The 26,366-nt window shown below is 40.6% G+C and overlaps 5 protein-coding genes across 12 annotated transcripts; 3 read left to right on the top strand and 2 right to left on the bottom strand.

The window, feature by feature from the left end:
• Positions 1-502: 502 nt before the first annotated feature.
• Positions 503-5,796, bottom strand: LOC126410510 (uncharacterized). 7 transcript variants are annotated; one of them, XM_050080411.1, is made up of 3 exons: positions 5,434-5,733; positions 4,813-4,875; positions 503-693 (listed from the first exon to the last, which is right to left on the bottom strand). In XM_050080411.1, exons 1-3 carry the CDS (start codon positions 5,720-5,722, stop codon positions 566-568), a joined length of 480 nt encoding a protein of 159 aa, XP_049936368.1. In that variant the 5' UTR covers positions 5,723-5,733; the 3' UTR covers positions 503-565. The 7 variants fall into 7 exon arrangements, 3 of the variants coding, with proteins under 3 accessions (XP_049936368.1, XP_049936370.1, XP_049936369.1); XM_050080413.1 differs by lacking the exon at positions 503-693 and adding an exon at positions 3,300-3,410 and having other exon boundaries at positions 5,434-5,716; XR_007574599.1 differs by lacking the exon at positions 503-693 and adding an exon at positions 3,712-3,894 and having other exon boundaries at positions 5,434-5,667.
• LOC116263578 (uncharacterized) lies at positions 1,774-4,133 on the top strand. Its single transcript, XM_031643315.2, has 6 exons — positions 1,774-2,022; positions 2,105-2,299; positions 2,788-2,907; positions 3,303-3,398; positions 3,721-3,808; positions 3,901-4,133. The coding sequence occupies exons 1-6, from the start codon at positions 1,999-2,001 to the stop codon at positions 3,903-3,905; spliced, it is 528 nt and encodes a 175-aa protein (XP_031499175.2). The 5' UTR covers positions 1,774-1,998; the 3' UTR covers positions 3,906-4,133.
• A 1,139-nt stretch (positions 5,797-6,935) lies between the features above and the next one.
• On the top strand, positions 6,936-20,392 carry LOC116264064 (elongation factor G, mitochondrial-like). The gene is made up of 20 exons (XM_031644000.1): positions 6,936-7,471; positions 8,167-8,388; positions 8,840-8,961; positions 9,047-9,197; positions 9,535-9,606; positions 9,820-9,915; positions 10,045-10,133; positions 10,256-10,322; positions 16,090-16,128; positions 16,685-16,745; positions 16,855-16,964; positions 17,058-17,132; positions 17,215-17,283; positions 17,369-17,490; positions 18,226-18,351; positions 18,452-18,572; positions 18,717-18,817; positions 18,914-18,974; positions 19,714-19,767; positions 19,924-20,392. The coding sequence occupies exons 1-20, from the start codon at positions 7,091-7,093 to the stop codon at positions 20,026-20,028; spliced, it is 2,244 nt and encodes a 747-aa protein (XP_031499860.1). The 5' UTR covers positions 6,936-7,090; the 3' UTR covers positions 20,029-20,392.
• Positions 20,393-20,634: 242 nt separating this feature from the next.
• LOC116263729 (amino-acid permease BAT1 homolog) lies at positions 20,635-24,196 on the bottom strand. 2 transcript variants are annotated; one of them, XM_031643478.2, is made up of 9 exons: positions 24,048-24,196; positions 23,747-23,949; positions 23,370-23,630; positions 22,658-22,676; positions 22,354-22,573; positions 22,095-22,276; positions 21,555-21,844; positions 21,317-21,446; positions 20,635-21,075 (listed from the first exon to the last, which is right to left on the bottom strand). In XM_031643478.2, the coding sequence occupies exons 2-9, from the start codon at positions 23,854-23,856 to the stop codon at positions 20,728-20,730; spliced, it is 1,560 nt and encodes a 519-aa protein (XP_031499338.1). In that variant the 5' UTR covers positions 23,857-23,949; positions 24,048-24,196; the 3' UTR covers positions 20,635-20,727. The 2 variants fall into 2 exon arrangements, with proteins under 2 accessions (XP_031499338.1, XP_031499339.1); XM_031643479.2 differs by having other exon boundaries at positions 23,747-23,907.
• Positions 24,197-25,976: 1,780 nt separating this feature from the next.
• On the top strand, positions 25,977-26,366 carry LOC116263577 (uncharacterized). Its single transcript, XM_031643314.1, has one exon. It carries the CDS (start codon positions 25,977-25,979, stop codon positions 26,364-26,366), a length of 390 nt encoding a protein of 129 aa, XP_031499174.1.

Below are 26,366 nucleotides of genomic sequence, written 5' to 3'. Positions count from 1 at the left end.
CCTCTCTCTCTCTCTCTCTCTCTCTCGCGTTTATAACTATTACTCAGTACCCGCATCTTTCAATCTGCGTGGGAGAGGAAGCAGAAGAAAGGTATAATCCAGGCAAGGAAAGAATTAAGCAGCCAGCATAGAGCTGATAGAATGGATGCCACCCACTCTGTTAGTTCATATCAAGGCCCTCTGTCTCTTCTCCCACCAATGCAGAACTTCCTATCTACAACCGCGCTCGCTCACCACCCCCAAGAATCACATCAACAACAGGTAAGTGCACTTTCCCTCTCTCTCTCTCTCTCTCTCTCTCTCTCTCTCTCTGTGTGTGTGTGTGTGTGTGTGTGTGTGTCTGTGCCTAAAAAAATGGGGTAGTGCAGAAGGCTGAGCAGCTTATGACCGTGTTTTTGTTACTCATCGTGCCTGTGTCATGCATTATAATTGTGAAAAGAGGCAAAATGGTGATCCTCTGCATGAATACTTCCAATATCATGAACCATAAGACAATTTATATTATATATGATGCTCTAATCAAGAACTAGTACATTAGGTATGACTAATTCTAGAATACTTCTTATTAGCTGACATGATTAATTAAGAGTACAATTACGTTGGAGACCCAGCTAGAAGGGCAATATTTGCTGCAAGGTCTGAGCTGAGTGTGCTTCCAAGTGAGCATGAAAACCTCAAGGCTTTTGCCTGCAGCTGGTAAAAATAAATAAATAAATAAAAGAAATAGAAGTTGCATATTATCATGAGGTATGTGACTGCATTGTTCATAAAAAGGGGCAATCCGTATTATGTTAACTACATATGTAGTTTAGTGTAGCACATGTGTAACTTTTTTAATTGGAGTTCATCAGAAATTCTTTACATGTGATTGGTACTGGAGAGATTGTGATCGTCACGTGCAGCAAACTTCAACTTTTGAATTACTGAATTTGTTATTTGTTTTACATATTTATATATTTCAATCTTGTAGGCAGCAAAACAATCCCGTTGCTTAATCATGGAGTTTCATAAGGAAAGGATCCGGAGGTTCTGGCAGCAACAAATGTTTGACATGTTAAACACCATAGGTTTACGATGTCTTCTTTCTTTCTCTCTTTCTTTCTTTCTTGTGCTTGTTCCTCACTAGGCACTTGCTCCACTGGAGAGAACTTAAAGACCTAAATTCTTTTGCGTTCAGACAGCAAAGGTTTTCAATTTGTATCTAATTAATTAAGAGATTCCAAATCAAACATCTTCTTCAGTTTTACCTGTTCGAGGCTATTCCTTCCAACTTTTATAATTAGGATCAACTTGTCATGGTAAAATGGACATCAGTCAACAATCATAAAATTGTATCTTTTCTTAAAAAAAAAGGCATAATAAAAGAAAAATAATTATGAAAAAAGTTGATCTTGTTGCACATTCATATACCCTGAAGAGAAAAATTGTAGTGGGCAATGAAGATGCATCCTTGATAGGGTCGGCAGATTTGGCAGGACATATCCCGATTCCCATTTCATAGTTCAGGATAACTTTTCCTTTCTTGGGGGGAAGAATAAAGTTCAAGCTAGCTGTGACGTCAAGTTTAAGGCTTTCAATGGAAGGAGTCAAGATTTTGATAGCTGGCGCTAGTGCTTTAATACAATAAAGTATCTAAATAACAATGTCCAACGGAGAAACAGAAAGAAACTGGGCCGGATCCTGATATAATCTATGATCCAAATAATAAGAGAGAGAGAGAGAGAAACTGGGTTCCCTGGTCAAACCAGAGTGAGTCAGGCCATTAACTTTCTTCCGCTCCATCTGCGTTGCAGAGAGCCTGTAAATTTTGTCAACTACTCAAAAATGGTCGGACACAGCCCTTCAAAACTCTTGAGGCCAAGAAGACTCGAAACTAACTAGAAACCGACAGAGGAAGTGCTTTTAGTTGGCCTTTTATATGCCACACGAGTTCCTGATTCCATCTGTTGCACAGATGTAAAACAACATGCTCTGCCACTGACTCGCATCAAGAAGATCATGAAAGCAGATCCCGAAGTTAAGGTTGGTATTGGTTCTACTCATGAAAGGATTATTCCACTGAGAATTTTTACAGTGCACAAACATCTAACATGTTGCATTAAAGATGATAAGTGCAGAGACACCTTATCTCTTTTCAAGAGCCTGTGAGATGCTGGTGCTGGACCTGACACTAAGATCGTGGCTGCATACGGAGGACTGCAACAGGAGAACCTTACAGAAGGGAGACATAGTCACAGCAGTAGACCATTCAGCTGACATGGATTTCTTGCTTGATGTGCTTCCCAAGGAGCCAATCGATGTAACAGCAGATCTCTCTCTCTTTTTTCTCTACGCGCGCTTATTTCATCTGATCATCTCCATGTCACTGCGTAGTTTTCAGATCCACATCAGACCTATACCTGGATCTGAGATCCTCGGTTATCTCATTATGGCCTAATTAGAGTTTTTGTCCTAATTTTGTGTATGCTTGCCATCATATTACAGATCTGATTTTCTGATTTTTCTGTTTACTAGGGGTTGTATCCATGCATGGATAAAGTAATTGAAATAAAACATAACCTAATGATAAAAAAAACTTCCAAATCCTCTAGGTGCCAAAAAAGTAAAAGTTTCAAAATATCTGAGACTTCTTTTTCGCTGTTACTGATACTCCCACACCAATTCTTCCTTCACAAATGCTGCTTTTCAGTTGTCATTTAATTTGTATTTTGGTTCTTTATAGCTCGCTATTGACTCATTATCCTAGAATGGTTGCATTAATTATCAGGTATGAACGTATTTGTGCAGGAAGAATTAGCATGCGATTTCTACACCAGAAACGATGCCGCGATGTACCCGTTGTCAGTGATGAACTTGCCATTTATCCATGAAGCGACATCATATGGGCCAAATACTTGTCTTCAAACCGTAAATCATTGCCTCGCATCTTGCACTCATTCTTATATTTTCATTCTACAACATTGATCACTCATAGGAAAGATACCATACAACGGCCTTCTCGGTTGGACCCAACTTGCAGGGGTTCCCCAAGATACGACCGGCCGGCTACCAAATTTTGCCCGTGCTAAAGATGCAATTTCCTGTGAAAATGAATCAAAATGGCGTGTATTTTGTTTTAGCTACTCAAGAATTGTGAATAAGGACATCGATCTAAAGATGTTATTTCGTCTGGCCAATCGTATGCACAAATCTTTCATCTGCATCGTGGCTACGACTTATCTGTTTTAGCAACTATTTCCTGATTATCTTATAGGCGCTTGTGCCTCTGACAATACTATCATCTTCTTTAATGTGTTGTTCAGATTCAAGGTCATGTCTGTGAACCAGAAAGCGTCACTCCGTTCATGGCGGCACGTCCTGATCTTGCTTCCGATCTACTTACATATGATCCTCCAAAGGTACTATTTCCCCTGCCAAGCCGATAGAACAACCGAATGAAACATTTTAATCAATCTAATGCTAAATATCTAGTTAGGTAAGTCGTGTTTAAGCAGGTGCCCATGTTTTCATGAAGCGTGTTCATACACCATGACCCTTTAGTTCCTGCCAAGCAAGAAGAAGCATGAATTTTAATTGCTTGGCTTCCTGAAAATCAAACCAATGAAGACCATTTATATGCCAGGGTCAAACAAAAATTGTTCCTCTGCTTTGCTTCTCGAACTTACTGCACTTTGAGATGTACCATCGTCTCTAACACTTCAATCGCTGGTTTTGAAACAGGAAAATGGAGGTTTAGAGGAAATTGTTATGACGCTCATGGAAGCACAACCATCCATACCCTGCCCGTCAGTGTACGACCCTCCGAAATGTAACTTCCATAGACGCCTTAGTTATGGTACATTCATATTTGAAATGAATGCGTCTTTCTTCTTACACTGCAACATTTATACCTTTCTGCAGCATGAGCAGAGAGGCGGTGAGGTGATGAAGAAAAAGAACAAGTCGGGAGATGAGCAGAACTAGTCCATCCTGGTTCAGTTTAGTACTTCAGCTTTCTTTGTCTGCAAACGCAAGGCTTTTCAGTGGCTGGATAAGTGTAGGACAGGGACTGATACTGGTTCACGGAAAACTGCAATGCGAACTGTGCTGTAACTCATGTTCAACTTGATGCTTTTTAAGCAACATTGTTGGTCTATCATACTCTTGAAACATTCTTCTCCCTTGTTGAACTAGTCCCTTGTCCTAAGGAAATGCACCAATATTTGGCACCATCACCACAACTTTTATTTGGTGTCTCCATGTAGAAGCAAGTCACTTAGGCCACGTTTGATGGCCTGGATTTTTTTGAGGGGGAATTTTTTCAAGGAAAATTCTCCACGGTAAACTGAAAAGATGGTAAATTTTTCTTTTCCTTGTTTCAGGCCATGTTTGATGGCCTGGAATTTTTTGGAAGGGTAAAATATTCAATGTTTGGTATGGAAGAAAACTTTTTCATGGACAAAAAAATTGACCGTTGCATTATGAAAGTTGTTATCGTTGTTGTCACTACAAGCCTGGAAAGAAATCCTCCTACCTGCAGGTAACTTGGTATTTTGACATCAATAAGAAGAAAATGTGATTGGGAAGCTGGAGAGATCCAACATAAGCTAAGCAGAACAAGAATAAAGTTCACGTTTTTCTTGGCTAGCAAAAAAAAAACTCACAGAAACACAGAATCGTGATGATTCTTTTCCCCATAACATCAGAAAAAATTATTCAAACTAAAAGCATCATGTGCAGCAAATGTTTTGAGCTGGACACTATGTCACAACTACTGGGAATAAATCATATAACACAATCTGCTAGTAATGCAGAGTAAAAGTAAATGCAGACCTGATCTCAGAAGCATTTCCAGCAGTAACAGAACCCCCATCCTTGAAATCTGACCGAAGCTTCCTTAGTTTTGCAGAAAAGATACATGAGCAGGCAGTAATCGAAGCCAGCAGAGTAAAAGAGTGATTCATATACTGTTACAAGGCTCTCCCACACTCATCACTCAATTTTTCTTCATATCGAAAGGAAAACCCCAAAATTTACCCAACGTACTAATTTTTCTACGTCACAAAACTCATGCCATCAATTGTTAAAACTGGAATTCCTTTATTCAGATGGGCAAGCTAATTGCCCAACCCATTAATCCAAAAGAAAAATTAACGATTAAAAGAAAAAATTGAAAATCTCAAACGATTTTACCATTACTATTAGTGCCCTTCTTCTTCCTCGCGTTCCTCTCTCTCTCTCTCTATCCCCCCCTCTTCTCTTCCGTCCCCCTTCCTCGTCTCTCGTGCTCCCTTTCTCACTCTTTCATTCCCTCTCTCGCTCTTTTTGGCTCTCATTCTCTCCCTTCCTCATTCTCTCTTAACTCCTCCTCTATTCACCCGAATGAGCAAGAAGAGAGGCGGTAGGGTTCCCAAACAGCCCATCTTAACGCGGGCATAACAAATAGAGCCTCACCTGGATCAGCCGCACGTTGTAGGAGAACTTTTTGTCGCCGGAGAGTGAGTTCCCCTGCGCGGAGAGGGAGAGTTCGCAGGCTGTCCACTGCGAAAATGAAAATGGAGAAGCCAGGGTGGAATCGCCGGCTGCTCCATCGCGTGCGGCGTGAGAACAGACAAAGCCCGAACAGGCAAAAAAAAAATCCACGGTAAAAAGTCGGACCCTGGAGGGTCCGACTTTTTTTCAGGGTAAATTTACCCTGCTCCATCGGTTTCGACGAGGAGATTTTTACTGCGTTTGATTGCATCACGAAAAGCCGTACAAAATCGGCAATTTTACCCTGATGCACAGTAAAATCCATGTGCATCAAACGTGGCCTTAGTGTTTCATGCTACATATTCCACTGGATCACATTAATGTTCCTAACATGGATGCAGGGGCCAAGACAGGTGCGGGCAATTGCCCACAAACAGTATTCATTTTTATATTAAAATTTCATCGAACTTTTCTCATTTAAGTACAGGTGCCCCTTAAAAATCTTAAATTATATAACTAGTGTCTGTTAACCAAGATTTTTTAGCTCTCTGCCCCTGCATGAATCACAGTATACTGATTTGATAATCAGATTTGAGAACCAGTGGTTCTAATGGTGTCTCACGATAGTGCTGAGCTGCGCGCAACACCTGTTTCTCTGATCTTCACTACTGCAGAATCCGATTAACGTTGACGCCGCATTCTGTCAAACTGAGGAAAACTAAATCCAACCAATAATTGGATTCGTGACTTCCAGATTTTCTTTTACAATTTCTGCCACGAGCTCTGAATTTGACACAACATAACTCAGAATCCGGATACAAAATAGTTAGCGGGGAGCCAATCTAAACTCGAATCAAATCCGATTCACATCCAATGGGTCAGATGTGATCATATGGAGAAAACAAATCTGAATCTTTACCATTTGCTTCCTTTATTAAAACTTCCATTTCCTTTTGTTTCTTTTCTCTGTCACATATATATATTTTAAATAAAGTGACCGATAGCTACTTGGCAAATTAGTTGAAGACACATTTTGACGTAATGTCTAACTGAATTTGCATACATAAATGCAATTTGTGAGTAACATGTGGTTAACAATTACCACCCAAAAATGAGAACCAAAAACCTCCACATTCGGTCATTCCTCGTGCTTTTAGGATCATAAAATGCATCTAGATCAAGATGGAGAGTCGATTGCTTTGGACATGAATGAATGCACATAACTTTGTTGATTAGTATTTAAAAATTAATTTCTGAATATGAAATTTCTAAAATCTATTGATTGATTTTTTACAACTAGAAAGACTCAACTTATTGCGAAATTACTTTAGTAAATATATTACCATTAAATAAACGTATATCTAGAGACTTTTATTTCAGTGATTGTATCTAGAAGAGCCTTGGCGTGGGCGGGCTGACGATACAGCGATTTCTCCAGCAAGTGTCATATAAATATCAAAATTCGTGCAGCTCGAAGCTATGAAAACGTTTTCCAATTAATAAAACAAAACCCTGAAAAACGAAGACCCCGTTTGGTTGGGGTTTAGGCTTCTCCCTCTTCCTCCGGCGGCTGTTGTCGCCCTTCTCCAACTAGTCGCCGGCCGGCCCACGGTAGAAGCAGAGAGAGAGAGAGAGAGAAATGGGTGGTGGTCGGAGGGACTCGGCCATCCTCCTGGTGGTGAGGGTGTGGGGAGCTGGAGCCGGAGGCCGTGGGTGGTGCTCGAGAAGGTGGCTCTCCTCATCTTCCTCCGCAGCTGCCACTGCTGCTAAAGACTCCTCCTCTCCGTGGTGGAAGGAATCGATGGACCGGATGAGAAACATCGGAATCTCTGCCCACATCGACTCTGGCAAGACGACGCTGACTGAGCGTGTTCTCTTCTATACCGGGAGGATCCACGAGATCCACGAGGTACGAGGGAAGGACGGGGTTGGCGCTAAGATGGATTCAATGGACCTAGAGAGGGAAAAGGGCATCACCATCCAGTCCGCCGCCACCTACTGCACCTGGAATGGCTACCAGGTCAGGCCTTTTCTGTCTTCGATTGTGGACCTTATGTCGTACTTTGTGTGCGTTAATGATCCAGAGAAGCGGGACAATTGTTTGATATTGCTTGGTATTTTATTTTGTGATATCTTAAAGTTAGTGCCGTAATCAAAGCTTCTGGGTAACTTGGTGCACTCAATCACGCGCTGTCAATGAATCATTTTGAATATAGCACTAATTGGTGGAACTTTGAAATGTTTGAAAAAAAAAACCACCCAAGAATTCAACTCAAATTATTTTCAGAGGTAAGTTTCTGCTTTCAAGAACCAGTTCAATATGCTTGCTGCCAAAATTTTGATTTGGATATTGCGTTTTTCTTCTTTCTCGAGTTGTTAATGCTTTAGTTAGTCGACTTTGAACCATGTACTTTGGTGTATCCACTTGTCTGGTAGAAGCGGAATGCGTTTACGTGTTGAGGACATTTGGTTATGCTACAATATCTATCTACGCCATCTCTTTCGATTTGTGAATATATGTTGATATCGGTAGGATGACATTTTTCTCGTGGACTTTTTGGTTTCCTATATAACTTTGCTGAAGGAAGGGGCTCAGTAATTCACGAAAGCTTCCAACTGTATTTGTTGCTCTCGTGAACATCTGTACCTTCGGATGAAATACTGTATGAAATTCTAAGCACTTCTAATTGCATTTTCCATATTGTGTTTTTGTAGATTAATATAATTGACACCCCTGGCCATGTGGATTTCACCATTGAAGTGGAAAGAGCACTGCGTGTTCTTGATGGTGCCATACTTGTGCTCTGTAGTGTTGGCGGGGTGCAAAGTCAATCGATAACTGTTGATCGTCAAATGCGTCGGTATGAAGTTCCAAGACTGGCATTTATAAACAAACTTGATCGTATGGGAGCTGACCCTTGGAAGGTTCTTAGCCAGGTACTTATAGGGAGATAAAACTTAGACAATCGTGCTTGTCCTTTCGTTTAATTTTATGTGCTCATAATATTGACTCTATATCCCAACATCTGTACCTTTGACATGAAATCTATTGAATGGTGTGGTATGTGTAAAGTGGATATGTGTGGAAGCTTTTTTACATTGAGGATATAGTTTATTAGCACTGAGATTTAGCTTTTATACAACGGCTAGGCCAAGTGTGGTAATATGTTCCACATAGCCTTGTTATGTGTTAAAATATGTTTTTACTTTTACGTGTCAGCACTCAGCGGTTGGTGAGTTTATTCTTTTTGTATGTGCTATTGATCTGATTTGATTTTTGTTCTGTTCTGTAGTATTTTCTCTTTCATGAAAGTTAATTTTATTGATTAGTTGATTGCTACCACTGATATGCTTCTTCTGTGGAAACCCGTTGCTTTTTCTATTATAGGCAAGATCTAAACTCAGACATCATGCTGCAGCAGTGCAAATTCCTATCGGGTTGGAAGAAGAATTTCAGGGGCTTGTAGATCTTGTTCATATGAAAGCTTACTTCTTTCATGGCAGTAACGGGTTTGTTGTTTTTCGTGCTTTTAACAATTTTCCTCATGCAATTGTTGACATATTTAGATTTTAATAACACTATGCTCCTATGCAGGGAAAATGTTGTTACTGCAGATGTACCCACAGATCTAGAAAGTATGGTAACAGAGAAGAGACACGAGCTTATAGAAGTGGTCTCTGAAGTGGATGATAAACTAGCTGAAGCTTTTCTCAGTGATGAGCCAATCTCTCCTAGTGACTTAGAGGTTAATGTGCTTTGCTTTGCGCTACTTACCATATCAAATTATCAATAGTGATATTGTCCCTTTCTGTAATTCCAGCATAAAGGTTTTCATTTTTTTGCTTGCATATATCTTGATGTTTATGTGTTTTAAGTTTGGCTAATGCATATGTAACTGAATCAACTCATGAACAGTGATTTTGGTTCCTTAATCTTAAAATGTAGTAGCAGTATATGTTATCTGATGCATATTAGATAGATGTCCATTATTCTTGACACTTTCCCTTTTAGTTATTAAAGAAGCATATCACAATTCTTGGTTGTGTTGTTATTTATATTTGATCATAAAATATGTCTATCAGATGGCTATCCGCCGGGCTACCATCGCTCGTAAATTTGTTCCTGTTTTCATGGGCAGTGCATTCAAAAACAAGGTAAATATTCATTTATGTGTCTTTCCTTTACATTTGAGAAAGGTAGTTGTGGTTTTCATCTTGAACACTCATGGAGCAAATAGGTTTAGTCAATTTGGAGTCCGACTGACTTTTACTTCACATTTATTCTCTCTATTTTTTCATGGAATTGTTCGCAGAATTGATTGTTATTGTGTGGCTGAAGATGTTATTAAATTCTTCTGATTTACACAGGGTGTACAACCTCTTCTTAATGGGGTGCTAAGCTACTTGCCATGCCCCACTGAAGTTGAAAATTATGCCCTTGATCAAACAAAGAATGAAGAGAAGGTCTGCTTATAATAATACATAAACGTCTGTGCTTATATGCATGTACTCGTGTGTGTGTGTGTGTAGTGTTGTGTATGCATTTTGTTTGTTAGCCTTAGGAACTAAGTGTATGTGTTTTGTGTGGTGTAGGTTACACTGTCAGGGACACCAGTTGGACCTCTTGTTGCACTAGCATTCAAGTTAGAGGAAGGGCGTTTTGGTCAGCTTACATATCTTAGGTGGTTGACTTATTCATGTATAATATTGCAAATGAAGTAGCCTTTTTCTGCCTACTTCATATTATTTTCTCATCCAGCTACTCATTTGCGCTGAATGTATCCTATTTGTTTTGGTCTGGCAGAATTTATCAGGGTGTCATCCGGAAGGGTGACTTTATGGTCAATGTTAACACAGGCAAGAAGATTAAAGTAAGTTTTAATATCCAATTTGACAGTTTAAGCTATTCCAGGATAAGTTAGATCTTATTTTCACTAGTTTAGATGTAAAATTAATAAAAACATTTCATTTCAGCTGATATCTCTCATATATCTTGTCTTGTCTAAATTACTAAGAAAGGCATAAAACTGCAAATTGGCACCCAAAGTATACAAGTGTACATATCTCCTACTCCACGGATGCATTGGTGAAAGGGGTATAATCTGGCTCCATTTGCCTCACAAGAGCTCGGAAGGGTGGTTCTCTTGGATTTGCTGAAAAATGTGTAATTTCGGTTCTCAAATTTGATCGTTCTACAAGATCTTGCCTTCTAGACATGTTTATCTAAGTAAAAGAAAGTATACTAAAATAATGTCACTTTTTCTTTGTTTGGATAATGTTATAGTTGTATAAACTATAAAGCACTATAATCTGCCTAACTTTGTTTAGAACATTTCATTAGTTTTTTTTTTCCCCGCTGCAAACGGGCTGGGAGACCCCTTCCATTAATAGTGAACATTTCAGTAGTTCATTATGCATTATTTGAAAATGGATTTGAGTATCCACCTAAATAAGTATTGGCATATACCTTGCTTGTTGTATCCATGCATGGAGTGGTGGAGTGATGCATGGGCCACGTGAAGACATATGGGCCAGGGTGGGCGTATGCTCACCTTGAAGCCTGATCCACTCTCCTGGCCTATTTTTTGAACCCGACATTCCACCACAGAGAGAGAGAGAGAGAGAAAGAGAATCTCAGAAATGATCAATCACCCCTCCATCTGGCTCTGTTTTGAGTCTTTGACCAACTATATCTGCACAGGTGCAAGGTAAGAGTGGCAGGGTGCAGATGTGAGTGCAGCCAGGGTGTGTGTATGTGAAAACATTATTCAGAAATAATAAGATTAATGACTAATAAGCTATCCTTTTATTATTCATTCAGTGAAAAGGAAACGAAATTGTTAGCTGCCCTACCCGAACCACACATGTATATGAATTGTGTCAATCAGTTGTGCTAGTTCATAACTGTTTTGCCCAACTTATCTTACATGTCACTGTGTCAATCAATTGACAAAGCTTCTAGATTTTACTGAGATTGGTTCCACCTTTCTTATTGAAGCGTGTAGAAACACGAGTACAGAGAAAGAGAATACGAGGAACACGATGTAACGTGGAAAAACCCTCAACAAGAGGAAAAAACCACGGATGAGGAGGAGCTGGTTGCCCACTAGCCGCCAGACTCTCTCTCTCTTAAGATTTCATTTTCCATAAGGATTAGGGTTACACGACTTAAGTAATGCCCAACAAGGGCTACAAGATGGATCGGCTATGGATTCAGACCCGGTCCCGAGACCCGTCTAACATACTTCAACACTCCCCCTCAAGTTGGGCATACATATCAAACATGCCCAACTTGGATACATTTCTCTCGAATGAAGTTGAAGATAGAGCTTTCGTCAGAACATTAGCTGTTTGGTCTTCAGATCTCATGTAAGGAAGTACAAGTTCTTTAGCATCAATTCTCTCTCGAATGAAATGTCGGTGAATCTCAACATGCTTTGTTTTGTCATGAAGCATAGGGTTGTTGGCCAAGTTGATTGCAGACTTGCTATCGCAATACATCTTCATTGGTTCTTCAACCTTTATACCAATATCCGTCAACAATACTTTTAGCCACAAAAGTTTTGAAACTCCCATAGCCACTGCTCTGTATTCTGCTTCAGCACTAGAACGAGAACACACATCTTGCCTTTTACTTCTCCACACTATGAGATTCCCTCCCAAATAGATACAATAGCTAGAGGTGGACCTCCTAGTGTCAATACAGCCTGCCCAGTCTGCATCTGAATAACCTTCAATTCCAAGAGTGTCTTGCTTGACATACAAAAGACCTTTGCCAGGATTTCTCTTCAAGTAGCACAAGATCCTGTCAACAGCCTTCAAGTGGGCATCCGTGGAAGCATGCATGAACTGAATCATCACATTCACAGCAAAGGTAATATCAGGTCTAAGTCTAGTGAGAGTAAGATAAATCAACTTCCCTACAAGACATTGATATCTTCTTTTGGCCTCTTCACAGAGAGGCTCCCCATCTCTAAGACTTAGCTTATGGCCAGCATTTAGAGGAGTAGAAGCTGGTCTACACCCTAATTTCCCGGTCTCCTTTAACAAATCTAGGGTGTACTTCCGTTGATTTAGCATGAGGCTAGTCCTAGACCTAGCAATTTCAATGCCAAGGAAATATTTCACTTACCAAGGTCCTTGAGATCAAACTCGATCGCCAACAGTTTCTTTAACTTAATTATTTCATCTGCATCATCACCTGTGACAATCATATCATCAACATATACCAACAAAATAGTAACCTTTTGTTCATTTCTCTTCACAAAGATTGTATGATCTCCATTCCCTTGATGGTATCCACATTGTCTCATGACAAGTCTAAGTCGTTCAAACCATACTCGAGGAGATTGCTTGAGCCCATATAAAGCTTTCCTTAACTTGCAACATTTTCCAGGTTCTTCATATCCTGGAGGCATACACATATATACTTCCTCTTCAAGGTCTCCATTGAGAAATGCGTTCTTGACATCAAGTTGGTACATCTTCCACTCCTTCATCATAGCTAAGGAGATAATGACTCTGACAGTCTTCATCTTCGCAACAGGAGCAAAGGTCTTCAAATAATCAATCCCATATTTCTGACAAAACCCCTTGGCCACAAGACGAGCTTTGTATCTTTCAACACTTCCATTTGGTTTGTACTTGATGGTGTAGACCCACTTAGATCCAACCAAGTGAGCCGCCTCAGGAATCTTTATAACTTCCCATGTCATGTTTCTTCTCAGGGCTTCCATCTCTTCTTGCATTGCATAAGTCCACTTGGGATCACTTTGAGCCTCAACAACATTCCTGGGAATCATAGCCAAAGAAAGAGAAGATACAAAACATTTGTAGTCCTTGCTCAGTCTAGAATGTGAAACAAAATTACCAATAGGATGTTGAGTACATGACCTGACACCCTTTCGCAGGGCGATGGGAAGCTCTTCACTTGCAATAACAGTCTGAATCTCTTCTTCAACAGGTTGCTTCTGAGCACGACTTGGGTCATCCAGGGAAGGACTAACTGGATTGGGAGCAGAATTCTCACCACCTGTCATCTCCTCAGTACAGACTCTTTGCTTAGAGTAAACTTGCCCAAACAGATGATTGCATTCCTCTCCTGCCCCAGTAGAACACTCTCCATTTTTCTCTTGTTCAAGCACCTCAATAGAAGGACCAACGGATTCACGCCTGTAGTCTAAAAAATCTGTAAACAGAATTTCCTGACTCGAAGAATACTCTTCCTTTGACATAGAATTCTCCCCCTGAAGAGGATTCTCACCAAAATAGGAAGCATGTTCAAGGAAAGTGACATCTTTGGTAACATAGGCACGACTAGTGGAAGGGTCCCGACATTTATACCCTTTTTGAGTGGGAGAAAAACCTAGAAATACGCACTTAATAGACCTTGGATCAAGCTTTTTAATGTGAGGACTATGATTGTGAATAAAGCAAACACAGCCAAAGACCTTGGTGGAAGAGAGAAAGGTTCATGACTCCCCGGTAACATAGAGTGAAGCGTCTGCCCATTCAACACACGACTAGGCAAACGGTTTATAAGATACACACTGATCAACACAGCATGCCCCCAATACCTTTTTGGAACATGACGTTGAAGAAGAAGAGCTCGAGTCATATTCAATAACTGACGATTCTTTCGTTCAACAACTCCATTCTGAGGAGGAGTATAGCTACAGGAAGTCTTATGAACAATTCCCTTTTTTTGAAAGAAGTTATCAACAGGCTGACACATATACTCACGAGCATTGTCAGATCGAAAGGTTTTAACAGATGCTCCATATTGAGTTTTCACATAAGCAATGAAAGTTTGTATGGCAGTAGGAACTTCACTACGGTCTTTCAACAAGTAGACAATAGTGTTACGAGAACAATCATCTATAAAGGTGATAAAATACTGAAAACCATGATAAGAAGGAATCCCTGAAGGCCCCCACACATCAGAATGAATCATAGCAAATACCTCATTAGACCGATGGTTAGACAAAGGATATGAAGCCCTAACATGTTTGGCCAGGTTTCAGACATCGCAGGACACCATAGTCATATCTAACCTGGAACATAAATCAGGAAACAGCTGTCTAAGAATTCCAAAAGGCAGGTGTCCCAGGCGCTCATGCCACCGTAGAAGCAATTGAAGGGACTCCTCTCTGTTCTTCGTTGCTTGACTGACTGCCGTCACGAGAGCCTGAGCAGTACGCATAGGTAAGCGATATAGCCCGTCAGAAGTCAGACCAATCCCAATCCTCTTCCCTGTCACCAAGTCCTGCATAACACAACGATCAACAGAAAAAATTAGTTCGCAATTCAACTCTTTCGTAATCTTGCTAACCGACAAGAGGTTCAAGGGAAGATGGGGAACATGTAGAGCATTGTGAACAAAGAACTTGTTCAAAAGTGAGAGACTCCCTTTCCCAGCCACAGAGATAGATGAACCATCAGCTAGAGAAACACGTTCCTTTCCTGACGAAAGCTTATACTCATGAAAGTCTTTAAGATCGCCGGTCATGTGGTGAGTAGCACCACTGTCGATGATCCACTCTCCCATAGGGGAATCCGCCATCACGTCGATCGAACACCCAAATTTCTCCTGCATTGACAAAGGGCAGCTGCGGCAATGGGGAGCACGCAGCAACTGACGTGAGCAGAGGTGCTGGAACTCTGCAGCAGATCCCGCAGGAGAACAATGATGCAGGGAGTAGAGACAGCGCTAGACGGAAAGGCAACACCAGGAAGCAGGTCGGGCGGCGGAAGATGTTGCTGGTCAGGTGGAGCAGGGAGCAGGTCGGGCGCCGATATCGACGGCGCAGAGGGCGACGGCAGGGAGGAAAGGGGGCGACAGCGAACGGCGGCAGCAATGGAGGGCACTACTGGAGTAGGGCCGACCCAGAAGGCGACGGCGCAGAGGACGACGGCAGGGAGCAGGGCGTGACGTCAGGGAGCAGGTCGACGGCGTGGCAGCAAGGGCGACGACGCGGCAGCAAGGGCGGTGACGCCGGTGGCGGAGCTAGCGGCGGTGTCAGCAGCGTTGTCGGACGACGCAGCAGAACGGTAACGGCGTCGGACCCGGCGGCGGCGGCAGCGGAAACGACGACGGTGACAGCAGCGGCGGCGGGTGAAGAAAACTCCACGATCACCAAAAAGGTCCCATGCTCGTGGGCTCTGATACCATGTAGAAACACGAGTACAGAGAAAGAGAATACGAGGAACACGATGTAACGTGAAAAAACCCTCAACAAGAGGAAAAAAACCACGGATGAGGAGGAGCTGGTTGCCCACTAGCCGCCAGACTCTCTCTTTCTCTTAAGATTTAATTTTCCATAAGGATTAGGGTTACACGGCTTAAGTAATGCCCAACAAGGGCTACAAGATGGATCGGGTATGGATTCGGACCCGGTCCCGAGACCCGTCTAACATACTTCAACAAAGCTGAAGGCCTGAAACATGGCTAGTTGGCAGCTGTACAGATTGGTAATAACCTTTTTTCCCTCAAGCTAAATGCTAATGTTAGTTGAGTGAGTTATTATGTTTTTTATTATTATAATCTTGTACTTTTGTTGCCGCTGTTCTTTTTCATGGAAAATGTGGAGGGATGCTTTTATCCAAGATTACTTTTGGTTGACTATTTGACGTGTTCAGGTTCCTCGCTTAGTGCGCATGCATTCAGATGAGATGGAGGTCAGTCGATCTACTCATTTTATTTGCAGTTTTTTTTATATTACTGTAATGAAAAATTACAAAAAAGCGTCTAATGTTTGAGCAAATAACAAATCACTTCTCAGCTTTTGAAAGTTTAAAAGTAGGTCCTCAACTTTTGAGAGGAACTCTCAAGCAGCCGCTTATTGAAAGAAAATATTAATTTTTGATATAAATTGTTGAAAAGATACCCATTCATAAATAGCTATTCTCCCCTTGGCTGAAAAGAAAGATAATTTTATTTTTAGAAAGGGTATTGTGATTTTATATTAAAAATTAATGTTTTCTTCTAGTAGGCAGCTCTTTGAGAATTTCCCTCAAAAGTTGGTCACCTATCCCTTTAGCTTTTAAAAGTTGAGCTCCGATGTTGTTATTTGACCAAACGGTAGGTGCCTTTTTTGTAAACTTTCAAACTATAAATATTTTCAATGCTCTTTAGTTCTTTAATTATTGTGTTTCTTGATGGTGTTCTCTATGCAGCTTCCAGTACAAGTGTCTGACCAATGTTGTCTATTATGTAATACTTTGGTACTTTTAGGATATTCAAGAAGCTCATGCTGGGCAGATTGTTGCCGTATTTGGTGTTGATTGTGCCTCTGGTATATATTTTTCTCACCTTTTCTACTGATGCATATTAGTCCAAATCTCTTTATTTAAACTTTTCTTCAGTCATGTATTTAATATCATTTTCCTCTTGTATTTGGTCAGGTGACACCTTTACTGATGGATCCATCAAATACACGATGACATCAATGAATGTCCCTGAGCCAGTGATGTCGCTGGCTATTTCACCAGTATCTAAGGATTCTGGAGGGCAAGTATGCATGGATCTTCCATGAGCATCTGTTATTTCATTATTGGTGTATACTTAGTCACTGACAGTTTTCTTTTGTGCTGGCACACATGTTCAGTTTTCAAAGGCATTGAACCGCTTTCAGAAGGAGGACCCTACCTTCCGTGTCGGTATAGATTCTGAGAGTGGGCAGGTACAGTAGTCTGCACCCATTATTTCGATGGAGGATACTTTTGTGTAGTTGCAAGGAGCTTATGGTATGTTATTCCATATAGACGATAATATCTGGAATGGGGGAGCTGCATTTAGATATATATGTTGAGCGTATCCGAAGGGAGTACAAGGTTTGGTAATTTTTCCTATTTGGCTTTGCTTACTCTTTTTGCTTATTGTCCATCTTGATCCTTTTATCTTTTGATTTCTCTACAGGTTGATGCAGCTGTTGGGAAGCCTCGTGTTAATTTTCGTGAAACGATCACCCAGCGAGCTGAATTTGACTATTTGCACAAAAAGCAAAGTGGAGGACAAGGACAGTATGGAAGAGTGTGTGGGTAAGTGGGTGAGGAAACAGAATCTATATGCTATATCTGGGGCTTCCAGACTGCTGTAATTTCTGTGTGAAAAATATTTTTCCCTCGTGCTTGGTTTGTTGCTTCTTGCAATTGAAGTTCCTTGTAGGCTTTTCTTCTTAAACTTGGATTTTTTTTTCCCTTTGTGTTCCTTTATTTCTTTTGTATTCTTAGGTACTTGACATGGGAAAATCTTGTAGAGAATCCTGCGAAATTGTTCAGAGGCATAATGTTGGAAGATAAACTTGTATAGTCATGGTCCTATCTTTTCTTTCAGGCGAATCGTGTGAAATTCTTGGCACACACAATGCTGAAAAGTAAAATCGTATGCTCTTACTGCTAAAATTGCGATACTTGCAAAGGGAAAACAAATGTTTCACCAGTTCCGCTCTGGAGATTATCTTTTCCAGAATATCGTAAGTTCATTATGGATCACACAAAATATGGTTTGGACCATCTTTGTTTCTGGAAGAAAAGAGAGCTTGGCAAACTCAATGTATATCAGATATGGAAGAACCATAAATAGCTATTTATCATTACTAGAATTTTTCCTTTGGGCATTTTTGACATCTTGCTATTACATCTTTAGTTGTAAAGCTTATCCTAGTAAGTCGATAAAATTATCCTTCTTTGAATAGTTTTATAAGACACTAGAGTAGATTTCTCAGTTGTGCAGACGTGATTGATTGGAGCAGTGCGTTCTGTTACATCGTGCAGGTATATTGAACCATTACCAATTGACTCTTCCACAAAGTTTGAATTTGAGAACATGATCATTGGACAAGTGATTCCTTCTAATTTTATTCCAGCAATAGAGAAGGGATTTAAGGAAGCTAGCAATTCGTAAGTGACACTATAAGGCGTATGTATGTTGCACACAACTATATATTGAGAGGGTTATTTCTTGAATATTGATGTAATGATTTGCTTGTGGACTATGCAGTGGCTCACTAATAGGGCATCCAGTTGAATACATCCGCATCGTCTTGACTGATGGTGCATCTCATGCAGTGGATTCTAGTGAACTTGCATTTAAGTTAGCTGCTATCTATGCATTTAGGCAGGTAATTGTCTGTTTAGGTTATTACAGTGTCCATAATCATTTGGCTTGCTTCCTTTTGGTTCTCATTTTGTAGGATATGTGAAAGAATTGGTCATTGCATTTTCAGCCTTCCGCTTAATTTTCTTTCTTTGATTGATTTGACCAGTGCTATGGGGCAGCCAAACCTGTCATATTGGAACCAACAATGTTGGTGGAGCTGAAAGTGCCGACAGAATTCCAAGGTCCTGTTACTGGCGATATTAACAAGTATGTGCTTTATCAGAATCCTTTGAGCCATTCTGCAATTCTAGTTTGTCCATAATAACAAATTCAAATGAAATTTTAATGGAATCTGATTTGTAGGAGGAAAGGTGTAATTGTTGGTAATGATCAGGATGGTGATGATTCTGTAGTTACCGCACATGTGAGTAAATTTTTATCCATTTCTTCGATGTCATATGATTTGTTGGCCTGGAAAGTAATGTTGATTTTGTTTAGTTGCATAGCTGATTTAGCTATACGTTCTTTCTGCTGTTTTTGCTGCTACTGTGGTAGTCAGGGTTACTAGGAACTTTCCCATGTAACACATACGTTGGTTTGCTGTGTCATATGGTTGAAAAAAACTTGCCTTCAGCAGTAAATTCATTGAAATTTGAAAGTAACTCCAGGCTTGCTGTACTTTTTATTTCTCCTTTGAACGGTATAGTTTGCCTTTTCCTTTTAGTTTACCATCTTTTGCTAGTTAATTTTTGTTCATCTTTCTCTGCCTATGCCCCCATCGGAAGAACAGTGTTTAGTTGTCTCTTCATGCATTTTTGTTTCATATGTAACTTACAATGAATATGTAGCATATATTAGGTTTTTCAGCATAGACATCACTTTCACGTTTGCTAAAGGCATGTGTATTTACTGACTGCCCATGTCACTCTGGTGGTCGTTTCCAAAGCTTCATTTTCTGGTGCGAGTAGTTTCTGTTTCTCATACTCTGGGAGGTTTGGCTGGTGGTTTGTTTCTATTAGCCACACTGTTGCTACCTGTTGTCATGATCTATTGCTGACAGTCCTTTTATGCACGTGCAATATTAGTTTGAGCATGTACCGTGTTAAGGACAGATTAGTTTCTAATGATTCTGACATTTTGAATTAATTTTTCCACAATAACAGGTTCCCCTAAACAATATGTTTGGATACTCTACAGCCTTGCGCTCAATGACACAGGTGAAGGGGACTTTCTGTGCTTGTTATATTCATGTCTAATAGTTCTTTCTTGCTATTACCATCTCCTCAATATATGGTTTGCTATGATATGAGAGAGGTAGAGGAGACTTGCTTTTTTGCATGTTCAATTGTGTGATAGGACGATTCTGTCGCCAGGGCAAGGGAGAGTTTACCATGGAGTACAAAGAGCATTTGCCAGTGTCCCAAGATGTTCAAATGCAATTAGTGAACAGTTACAAGGCCAGTAAGGGAGCTGAGTAAATCAAAGCTGCAAAGCAACTGCATCAAGGAAGGATCTAGCGAGTCATGTATTTTACCATTTGAGCAATTTTTGGCAACTGATATTAATGATGGCTTATGTAATCAACATGAAGCAACAAACCTGGTTTTACACAAGCCAACCGGTTGGTTATCAGTTGAATAATTTTTGGGATGAGTAGGCTTCATGTATGTATTCCCGTTTACGATTGGGACGATTTTTTGGATATACGAGTTCATTCATATATTACATAAAGTTAATACTTTTTAGTCTGAGGCTGCTGCTGTCTCGACGAAATTTGTATACTTGGCAGATTAACTTGCTTACACGCAGCAATAAAAGATGGATATGAAGTTATGGAGGTTACTCTCTCTCTCTCTCTCTCTCTCTCTGTGGAACACACACACACACGACACTCATTTTCATGCATTACTTGTATTGCCTTATGAAGCACTTGAAAATTTTATATTGTATGCTTGTTCCATGGTATCTGTTAGAAACAGGTTCTGATTTATGTGATTGTGACATGCTTTTTAAGTGCTTCAGACATGAATATGCATGAAACTTGAAGGCGCTAGATCCTGACTTGCAAAAGACACTGGAGAATGTAAATACAATGCCTGTGGTTCTAACCAGTTCGGCGTCTTCTGTAATCCCAAATGATTATTACATATAACAGCTGACTTGGTTGAAAAAAAAACCTACTCATCGATGTACGTTGTGGGGCCTTTGAACCATTTCCTTGCACTGAGAATCCAAGAAGAAACTGACAGAAGAAGAACGCCGCCAACGGCAACTGGTGTGTAATTCAAGGTTTCCTTGGTGACTGGGTATGCGACTGGGAGCGAGAAGAGAACAGTAATGGTAGCAACCCAGAGGACTGCAACCCATCCAACAAGGATACTGTACCTGCCCAAGCTGAAGGGTCCTGGAATAAATGACTTCCTTGCTAACGTTACTCGGAACAGAATTGGAAGTGCATATGCAATGTAGATGCCGACGGTGGCAACTGAAACCATTGCCTGGAACGCGACCAGGCTTCCTAAAGACTGCAAAGGGAACGAACCAGTGGGAAGGTTTAGTCAGATAATGAATAAACGTTTCAAGTCTAAAGAGGAATGCTGAAAAAACAAAGTTGAAGTTGCACGTTAAATATGCTAAAATTGCAAAGTAAAAGATGTGAAATACTTGAATTTTCTTCGTTAATTTTTCCAAACCAAGTGATCAATAAGTACATTAAAGGTAGCACATAGATAACTCTAAATTGAGAGGATCATCATGCCCACTTACCGTTAGAGCCATGCAAAATGCGACAGAGACTGCAAGCCAAATAGCATTTGTTGGAACCTCTTGCCTGTTCACTTTAAGCCACAATGACGAAAATGGCACGCCACCATCCCTAGAAAATGCATAGGTCGTCCTGCTTGGACGAAAATAAAGATCTTACCACGAGAGAATGCTGGAAAGAAATTTCATCTTTAGAGGAGATTACAATAGTTTGAGGTACACAAATTGATAATGCGCTTACCTAGAATTGCTCGTCATCAAGGCCATGCCACAAAAAAAGACGGCAACAGCAATTACTGCTAGGCAAAGAATACCTCCAACTCCACTGCCATACCTATTCTTGAAGGCTAAATAGAATATCTCAGCAACAGCGTAACCTCCAGCATCATTTTCACTGCTTAAAAGGTATGGAATGTTGGTGACAGTAACTGTGATGCCAAGCAAGTAACCCCACCCGACAATTAGGGATATCCCAATGGACATTATTATTCCCCTTGGCCCATTCTTATCTGCATCCTTAGTCTCCTCTGTCTGCAGTAAATAAGTGGGAAACTTAAGTGCCGTTCTGCCTTTCTTTTGTTGACCAGCAATCAATAGAGATGCGTCATGGTCGAAGGGGAAAGTCCAAAAAGATGGAACGGGAAGTTTAATTAAAAGTTATAAGTGGTGCACGAGTCACATTTATAACTAAACAGAAAAAGTACCAGCCATTGCCTCACGTGTTCTAGTGTACTCTATATAGAATTGCATTTGAAGAGAGAAGATGGATGGTAATTCTCACCATATTAGCTGATGCATCATAACCAGCCAGAGTATACTGGCTCATGAGAAGACCAAGCACAAAAATGTACATTTTATTTTGGATACCCACATTGTTGTCTGCATTGAAATGGGTGAAAACAAACCCAAGGTTTGCTTTTTCAGGTGCAATTGAGGGTATGAGAACCATGAGGACGAGAATACCTGGAAAAGTAGTTTCATCACGATGTCAATCATCATTTGGAAAGAAAACTCACATTGTTAGGGTGGTCATTTCTTGCCTGCAGCGTTCCATGCAGCTGCTATCCGTCCTAAAAATGCCAGCCAACTAATGGGTAGGCTATTTAAAATGGCATGTATAAGAAGAATTCCACCATGGAAACCGATGATAACATACTTAGATGCCTGGTACCCACCACCATTAGCACCACCAGTACTGAGCAGAATGATCACTCCTAGCAGTTGTGCAAGTGAAAAATCAACGCTAGCTGTTCCTGCCCACTAAGATGATAAACATGAACTAAATGTCCAGTTGATTACGCTCCGTGAGACCATAAGGAAATAGACGATACAATAAAGACTCACCTGACCAACAATGTTAAACCTGAAGAGAACCGATGAAAAGATGTCAGTCGAGGAAAATGAGAAAATTTTGGATAAATTGCAGTGACAGTTTGAGCATACATAGTCTTGTTTCGTCGCATTCTCAAATAGTGGAAAGGCTCGCCTAAAAAGTTATCTCTAACCCCACTTAATGCATGAATACTTTTTCGTTGTTTATTGAAGATTTGAAAACTTCGAACCTCATATTCTGAAGGTTCCTTGATTTCAAGAGTCGATGTCAAGTATGTCTACACCATCATCTTCGTGGCATAGATGTGGTCTACGATATCTGGAAGCCACAGTTAGACATCAGCTAGCAGCTGCAATATACAAGCACTTGATCCAACTTTGTTAGCTTATCATTCAAGTTCGTAGAACAGAATGAAATAAGTGGAGTACTCTGCTCTTAGATGCTTCGCTAATAGAATTGTTGTGGAGAAGCAAAGAGATTCATCGAAGAAGAATTCAAGAAAAAGTTTCTTGAAGGTTCATTTCTTCCTGAACAACTAATCAACAATCACGTAAAGCCCTTCTATCCCCCAGATTTGCTCGACTGAGACTGTGAATGAAGACGAAAGTGGCAGTTGCCTATTTGACATGGTGAATGTTGAAAGACCACCAAATGGGCAAACGCAAATTACAAATGCAAAATTTTAAGTATGACAGACTGAAAAATTTCTGTTCGATTACTTACCAACCAGTCAACCAGGAAGCAAAAGGTGCCCAGTCTTTCCCAGAGAGTCTAGCACTCCAGTAGTAAAGCCCACCAGAAGTTGGATATGCAGAGCAGATCTCAGCCATTGACAACCCAACAAACATGGTGAAGAACCCAGTAATGAACCAGCCGTATGTAAGGGCAACAGGCCCACCAAATTTGAGCCCAGTGTTGTAAAGAGTAGTTATCCCAGTTAGAGCCGATATAATGGAGAATGAAAAAGCAAAGTTGGAGATCATCCTGCAGAAAAGGTTCACTCTCATCCATGAGAACTGTTTGCAAGAAAATTCACAAGAAAAGAAGCTAAAAAAAGGATGTGATTTCCCTTGCGAAAAAAAAAAGCATGACTCAATTACGATAAATCACGCTTCAACTCCTGCTTGTAACCAAGCTCCATAAGCCTGGATTCCTCAGCATCAGCGACAGCCTTTTCTGCTGTAACATGATCATTGCCACCTTCGCCCATCGAAAATATCTTGATGAAGCAAAAGAACTCTGAAATTCTAGCAGAGCGCCACTGCAGCAAATAGAGAACAACTGATCTAGAGATGGAATCTGCCTATTTGAGAATGTAGCAGTTCTCCAAAAGTCAGGAAATAGTTGTTCGAGTGAAATTATTGCATGTGGGTGCGTCAAGGTTTAGAGTTATGTTCATACCAGACAATCAAGCGGTCTTCGCTATTGAAGAAATACCATCTTCTTTCCAAGGACTGACGGGTTACTCCTTGTGTGACATGTACAGTTTGTCAAAAATGCTGTGTTGGTGATGGTTAGATATTCTATCTTTGTTTTGGTAGTTGAACGTTGTTCTCCTCTAACCTGTCCGCGGCCCAATACGATAGTCAATATATTGAATGTTATGCCAGACGTCGTCCAGGCCTTACAAAATTTAGAGATTTTTTTTCGTTCGAAGAGCGCATGTTTCGCCATAATCTTATATACTGAATTTTCTGCTACAGGCCGCCAAATAAGAGCCAACCCTAAAGGACTTGTGTTTTTTCGTGCATTATAAACTTCAAGTGGGCAACCTACTGGTTGTCCCTATATCCGATGGATAGTTCGCTACTGAGACTCGTGATGGGCCTAACTTGAACTGACTATTTACCACCTAGTTAGGTCCGATTAAAAAAAAAAAAACTTTTTCATATGTTTTATTTTGCTCTCTCTCTCTCTCTCTCTATATATATATATATATATATATATATATATATATATATATATATATATTCATGACACCAATAATTGGGGTTCACTTAGAAACTCTTGGTGCATCATCTAATATTTCTTTAAAAACTCTAAATGGCTCAATTAAAAACTCTGAGCACATTATCATTTTTTAAATATTAAAAGTTTCAAATATGAATGCACATCAAACCCGACATCCAATGTGCATAACGTTAACATTTGAGTCCAGCAGGATAACTAAGCATGTCGAGTTTGGGCTGCCCGCAAGGAGTTCAGGCCAACCTGAATTTGGCTTTGTGGAACCTTGAGCTCAGGGGTGGAGGGAGGGGGGCCTGCCGAGGCCATGGTCCGGGTGAACGCAGGGAATTTTTTTTTTTTTACATTGAAAAAATCAAATTTTTTTAGTTTGGCCTGACCGATTGCTCCTCGTCGCTCTTCTTGGCCCGACCCTGGCCCAGCCCGCGAATCGTGTTGGCTCGACCCTAAAAAAAGTCTTGGTTCTGCCCCTGCTTAAGCTGGTTCAACTTGACCAGATGCCGAGTCTAAAAGACAATGCTGAAAAGATACAATTTTGATGCCTTTTAAGATAACATAATTTCAGTTAGGGCTCTTTTTTTTTTGGCAATTGTCAACCAAAGCAAAGATTGTAGCAGAAAAATTCAATAGATACCGCAATATGGATTGTACAAACTTCTTCTCGGTCAAATCTCACATCCACTCCGAGAACCAATATGTATATTATCTTGGCCCACTCTTGTGACTCCGGACAGTTGAGAGCTAAGCTTTCTCCTACCAAGATTATGAAAATATGTGCGAATTCTAGTCAACATTGTGTGCTATAAGTAATTAAATGACATGGTCCGAAAAAAAATTCCAATCATCTTTAACAACATATATGTAATATACACAATTAATTTGAGAGAATCAATGCATAAGTTGTCGATGTCTAAAAGGTTCTATAACGTTTACACGATCAATGATCTTCTAAGCGTCGAAAACATTTGAGGAGATTTTTGTAGCATTAATAACAGCACCATTAATTATCAAATAGCAGCAGCGGAAACTGTGACGGTACCCGAGACTTGAGCCAAAGTTTTTTTTTCTATTGCGCAACAAGCTTTAGTGATTTGAAAAGCATACTTTTTGCATAAACAACACACTTTAATGTCCGTCGACATACGCTTTTACGTACAATCAAACTCCGGATTGATTGAAAGGCACTCGTATCTGCAACTTTTACACGTATTTTAGGGTAGCAAAAGCTTGGCTTGGACATGGGAGTCAGTAAAATAATGTATTCGGGTATAATTTACAGTTCACACTTTCACGCGTACCGCTCCCGAATGGTGACCATATTGCCAAAAATATATTCAATCCCATCCTTATCTTGACGACCAAAGTATGGATCACATCAAGGGCTCCGTGGGGAGCCTGTGGAATCAAGATGCTACGAGCAGTGGCAGCAGAGGCAAGAACAAGAACAAGAAGAAGAGTGAAGAGCAGTGGTTCCCAACAATCAAATCGTCGGAGGACGCTCTCCAGGAGAAGAAGCTGAACTTTGGGCCAGGTGGGGGCGTGGGCATTGGGTGTGGGGTGGGCATTGGTGCTGGTCTGGTGGGTGGGTTTGGCTATGGCGGTTGGCTGTGGAATCACCTGAGGCTGGTGGTGGGCGTTGGGGCGGGATGTGGCATCGGGATAGGTTATGGGTATGGCCAAGGTTTTGGGGTGGCATGGGACAGACCTCCCCCCAAGAGAAAACCCCCGCCCAAGTTTTTGGTCATTGAGATCTGA

This window comes from Nymphaea colorata, chromosome 11 (assembly GCF_008831285.2).
Source record: "Nymphaea colorata isolate Beijing-Zhang1983 chromosome 11, ASM883128v2, whole genome shotgun sequence".
NCBI lineage: Eukaryota > Viridiplantae > Streptophyta > Magnoliopsida > Nymphaeales > Nymphaeaceae > Nymphaea > Nymphaea colorata.
This window is presented reverse-complemented; position numbering and strand designations above follow the sequence as displayed.

Coding starts and splice junctions, on each gene's coding strand:
- LOC116263578 (XM_031643315.2), top strand. CDS start 1,999: ATGAAAGCAGATCCCGAAGTTAAG. Junction 2,023..2,104: donor AAGCAGATCCCGAAGTTAAG/GTTGGTATTGGT, acceptor GTTGCATTAAAG/ATGATAAGTGCAGAGACACC. Junction 2,300..2,787: donor TTCCCAAGGAGCCAATCGAT/GTAACAGCAGAT, acceptor GTATTTGTGCAG/GAAGAATTAGCATGCGATTT.
- LOC126410510 (XM_050080411.1), bottom strand. CDS start 5,722: ATGCAATCAAACGCAGTAAAAATCTCCTCGTCGAAACCGATGGAGCAG. Junction 4,876..5,433: donor ACAACGTGCGGCTGATCCAG/GTGAGGCTCTAT, acceptor TGCAAAACTAAG/GAAGCTTCGGTCAGATTTCA. Junction 694..4,812: donor GGAAATGCTTCTGAGATCAG/GTCTGCATTTAC, acceptor TATTTTTACCAG/CTGCAGGCAAAAGCCTTGAG.
- LOC116264064 (XM_031644000.1), top strand. CDS start 7,091: ATGGGTGGTGGTCGGAGGGACTCGGCCATCCTCCTGGTGGTGAGGGTG. Junction 9,198..9,534: donor TCTCTCCTAGTGACTTAGAG/GTTAATGTGCTT, acceptor TATGTCTATCAG/ATGGCTATCCGCCGGGCTAC. Junction 18,975..19,713: donor ATTCTGTAGTTACCGCACAT/GTGAGTAAATTT, acceptor CCACAATAACAG/GTTCCCCTAAACAATATGTT.
- LOC116263729 (XM_031643478.2), bottom strand. CDS start 23,856: ATGGGCGAAGGTGGCAATGATCATGTTACAGCAGAAAAGGCTGTCGCT. Junction 22,277..22,353: donor AGCTGCATGGAACGCTGCAG/GCAAGAAATGAC, acceptor CTACTTTTCCAG/GTATTCTCGTCCTCATGGTT. Junction 21,447..21,554: donor TTGATGACGAGCAATTCTAG/GTAAGCGCATTA, acceptor TCGTCCAAGCAG/GACGACCTATGCATTTTCTA.
- LOC116263577 (XM_031643314.1), top strand. CDS start 25,977: ATGGATCACATCAAGGGCTCCGTGGGGAGCCTGTGGAATCAAGATGCT.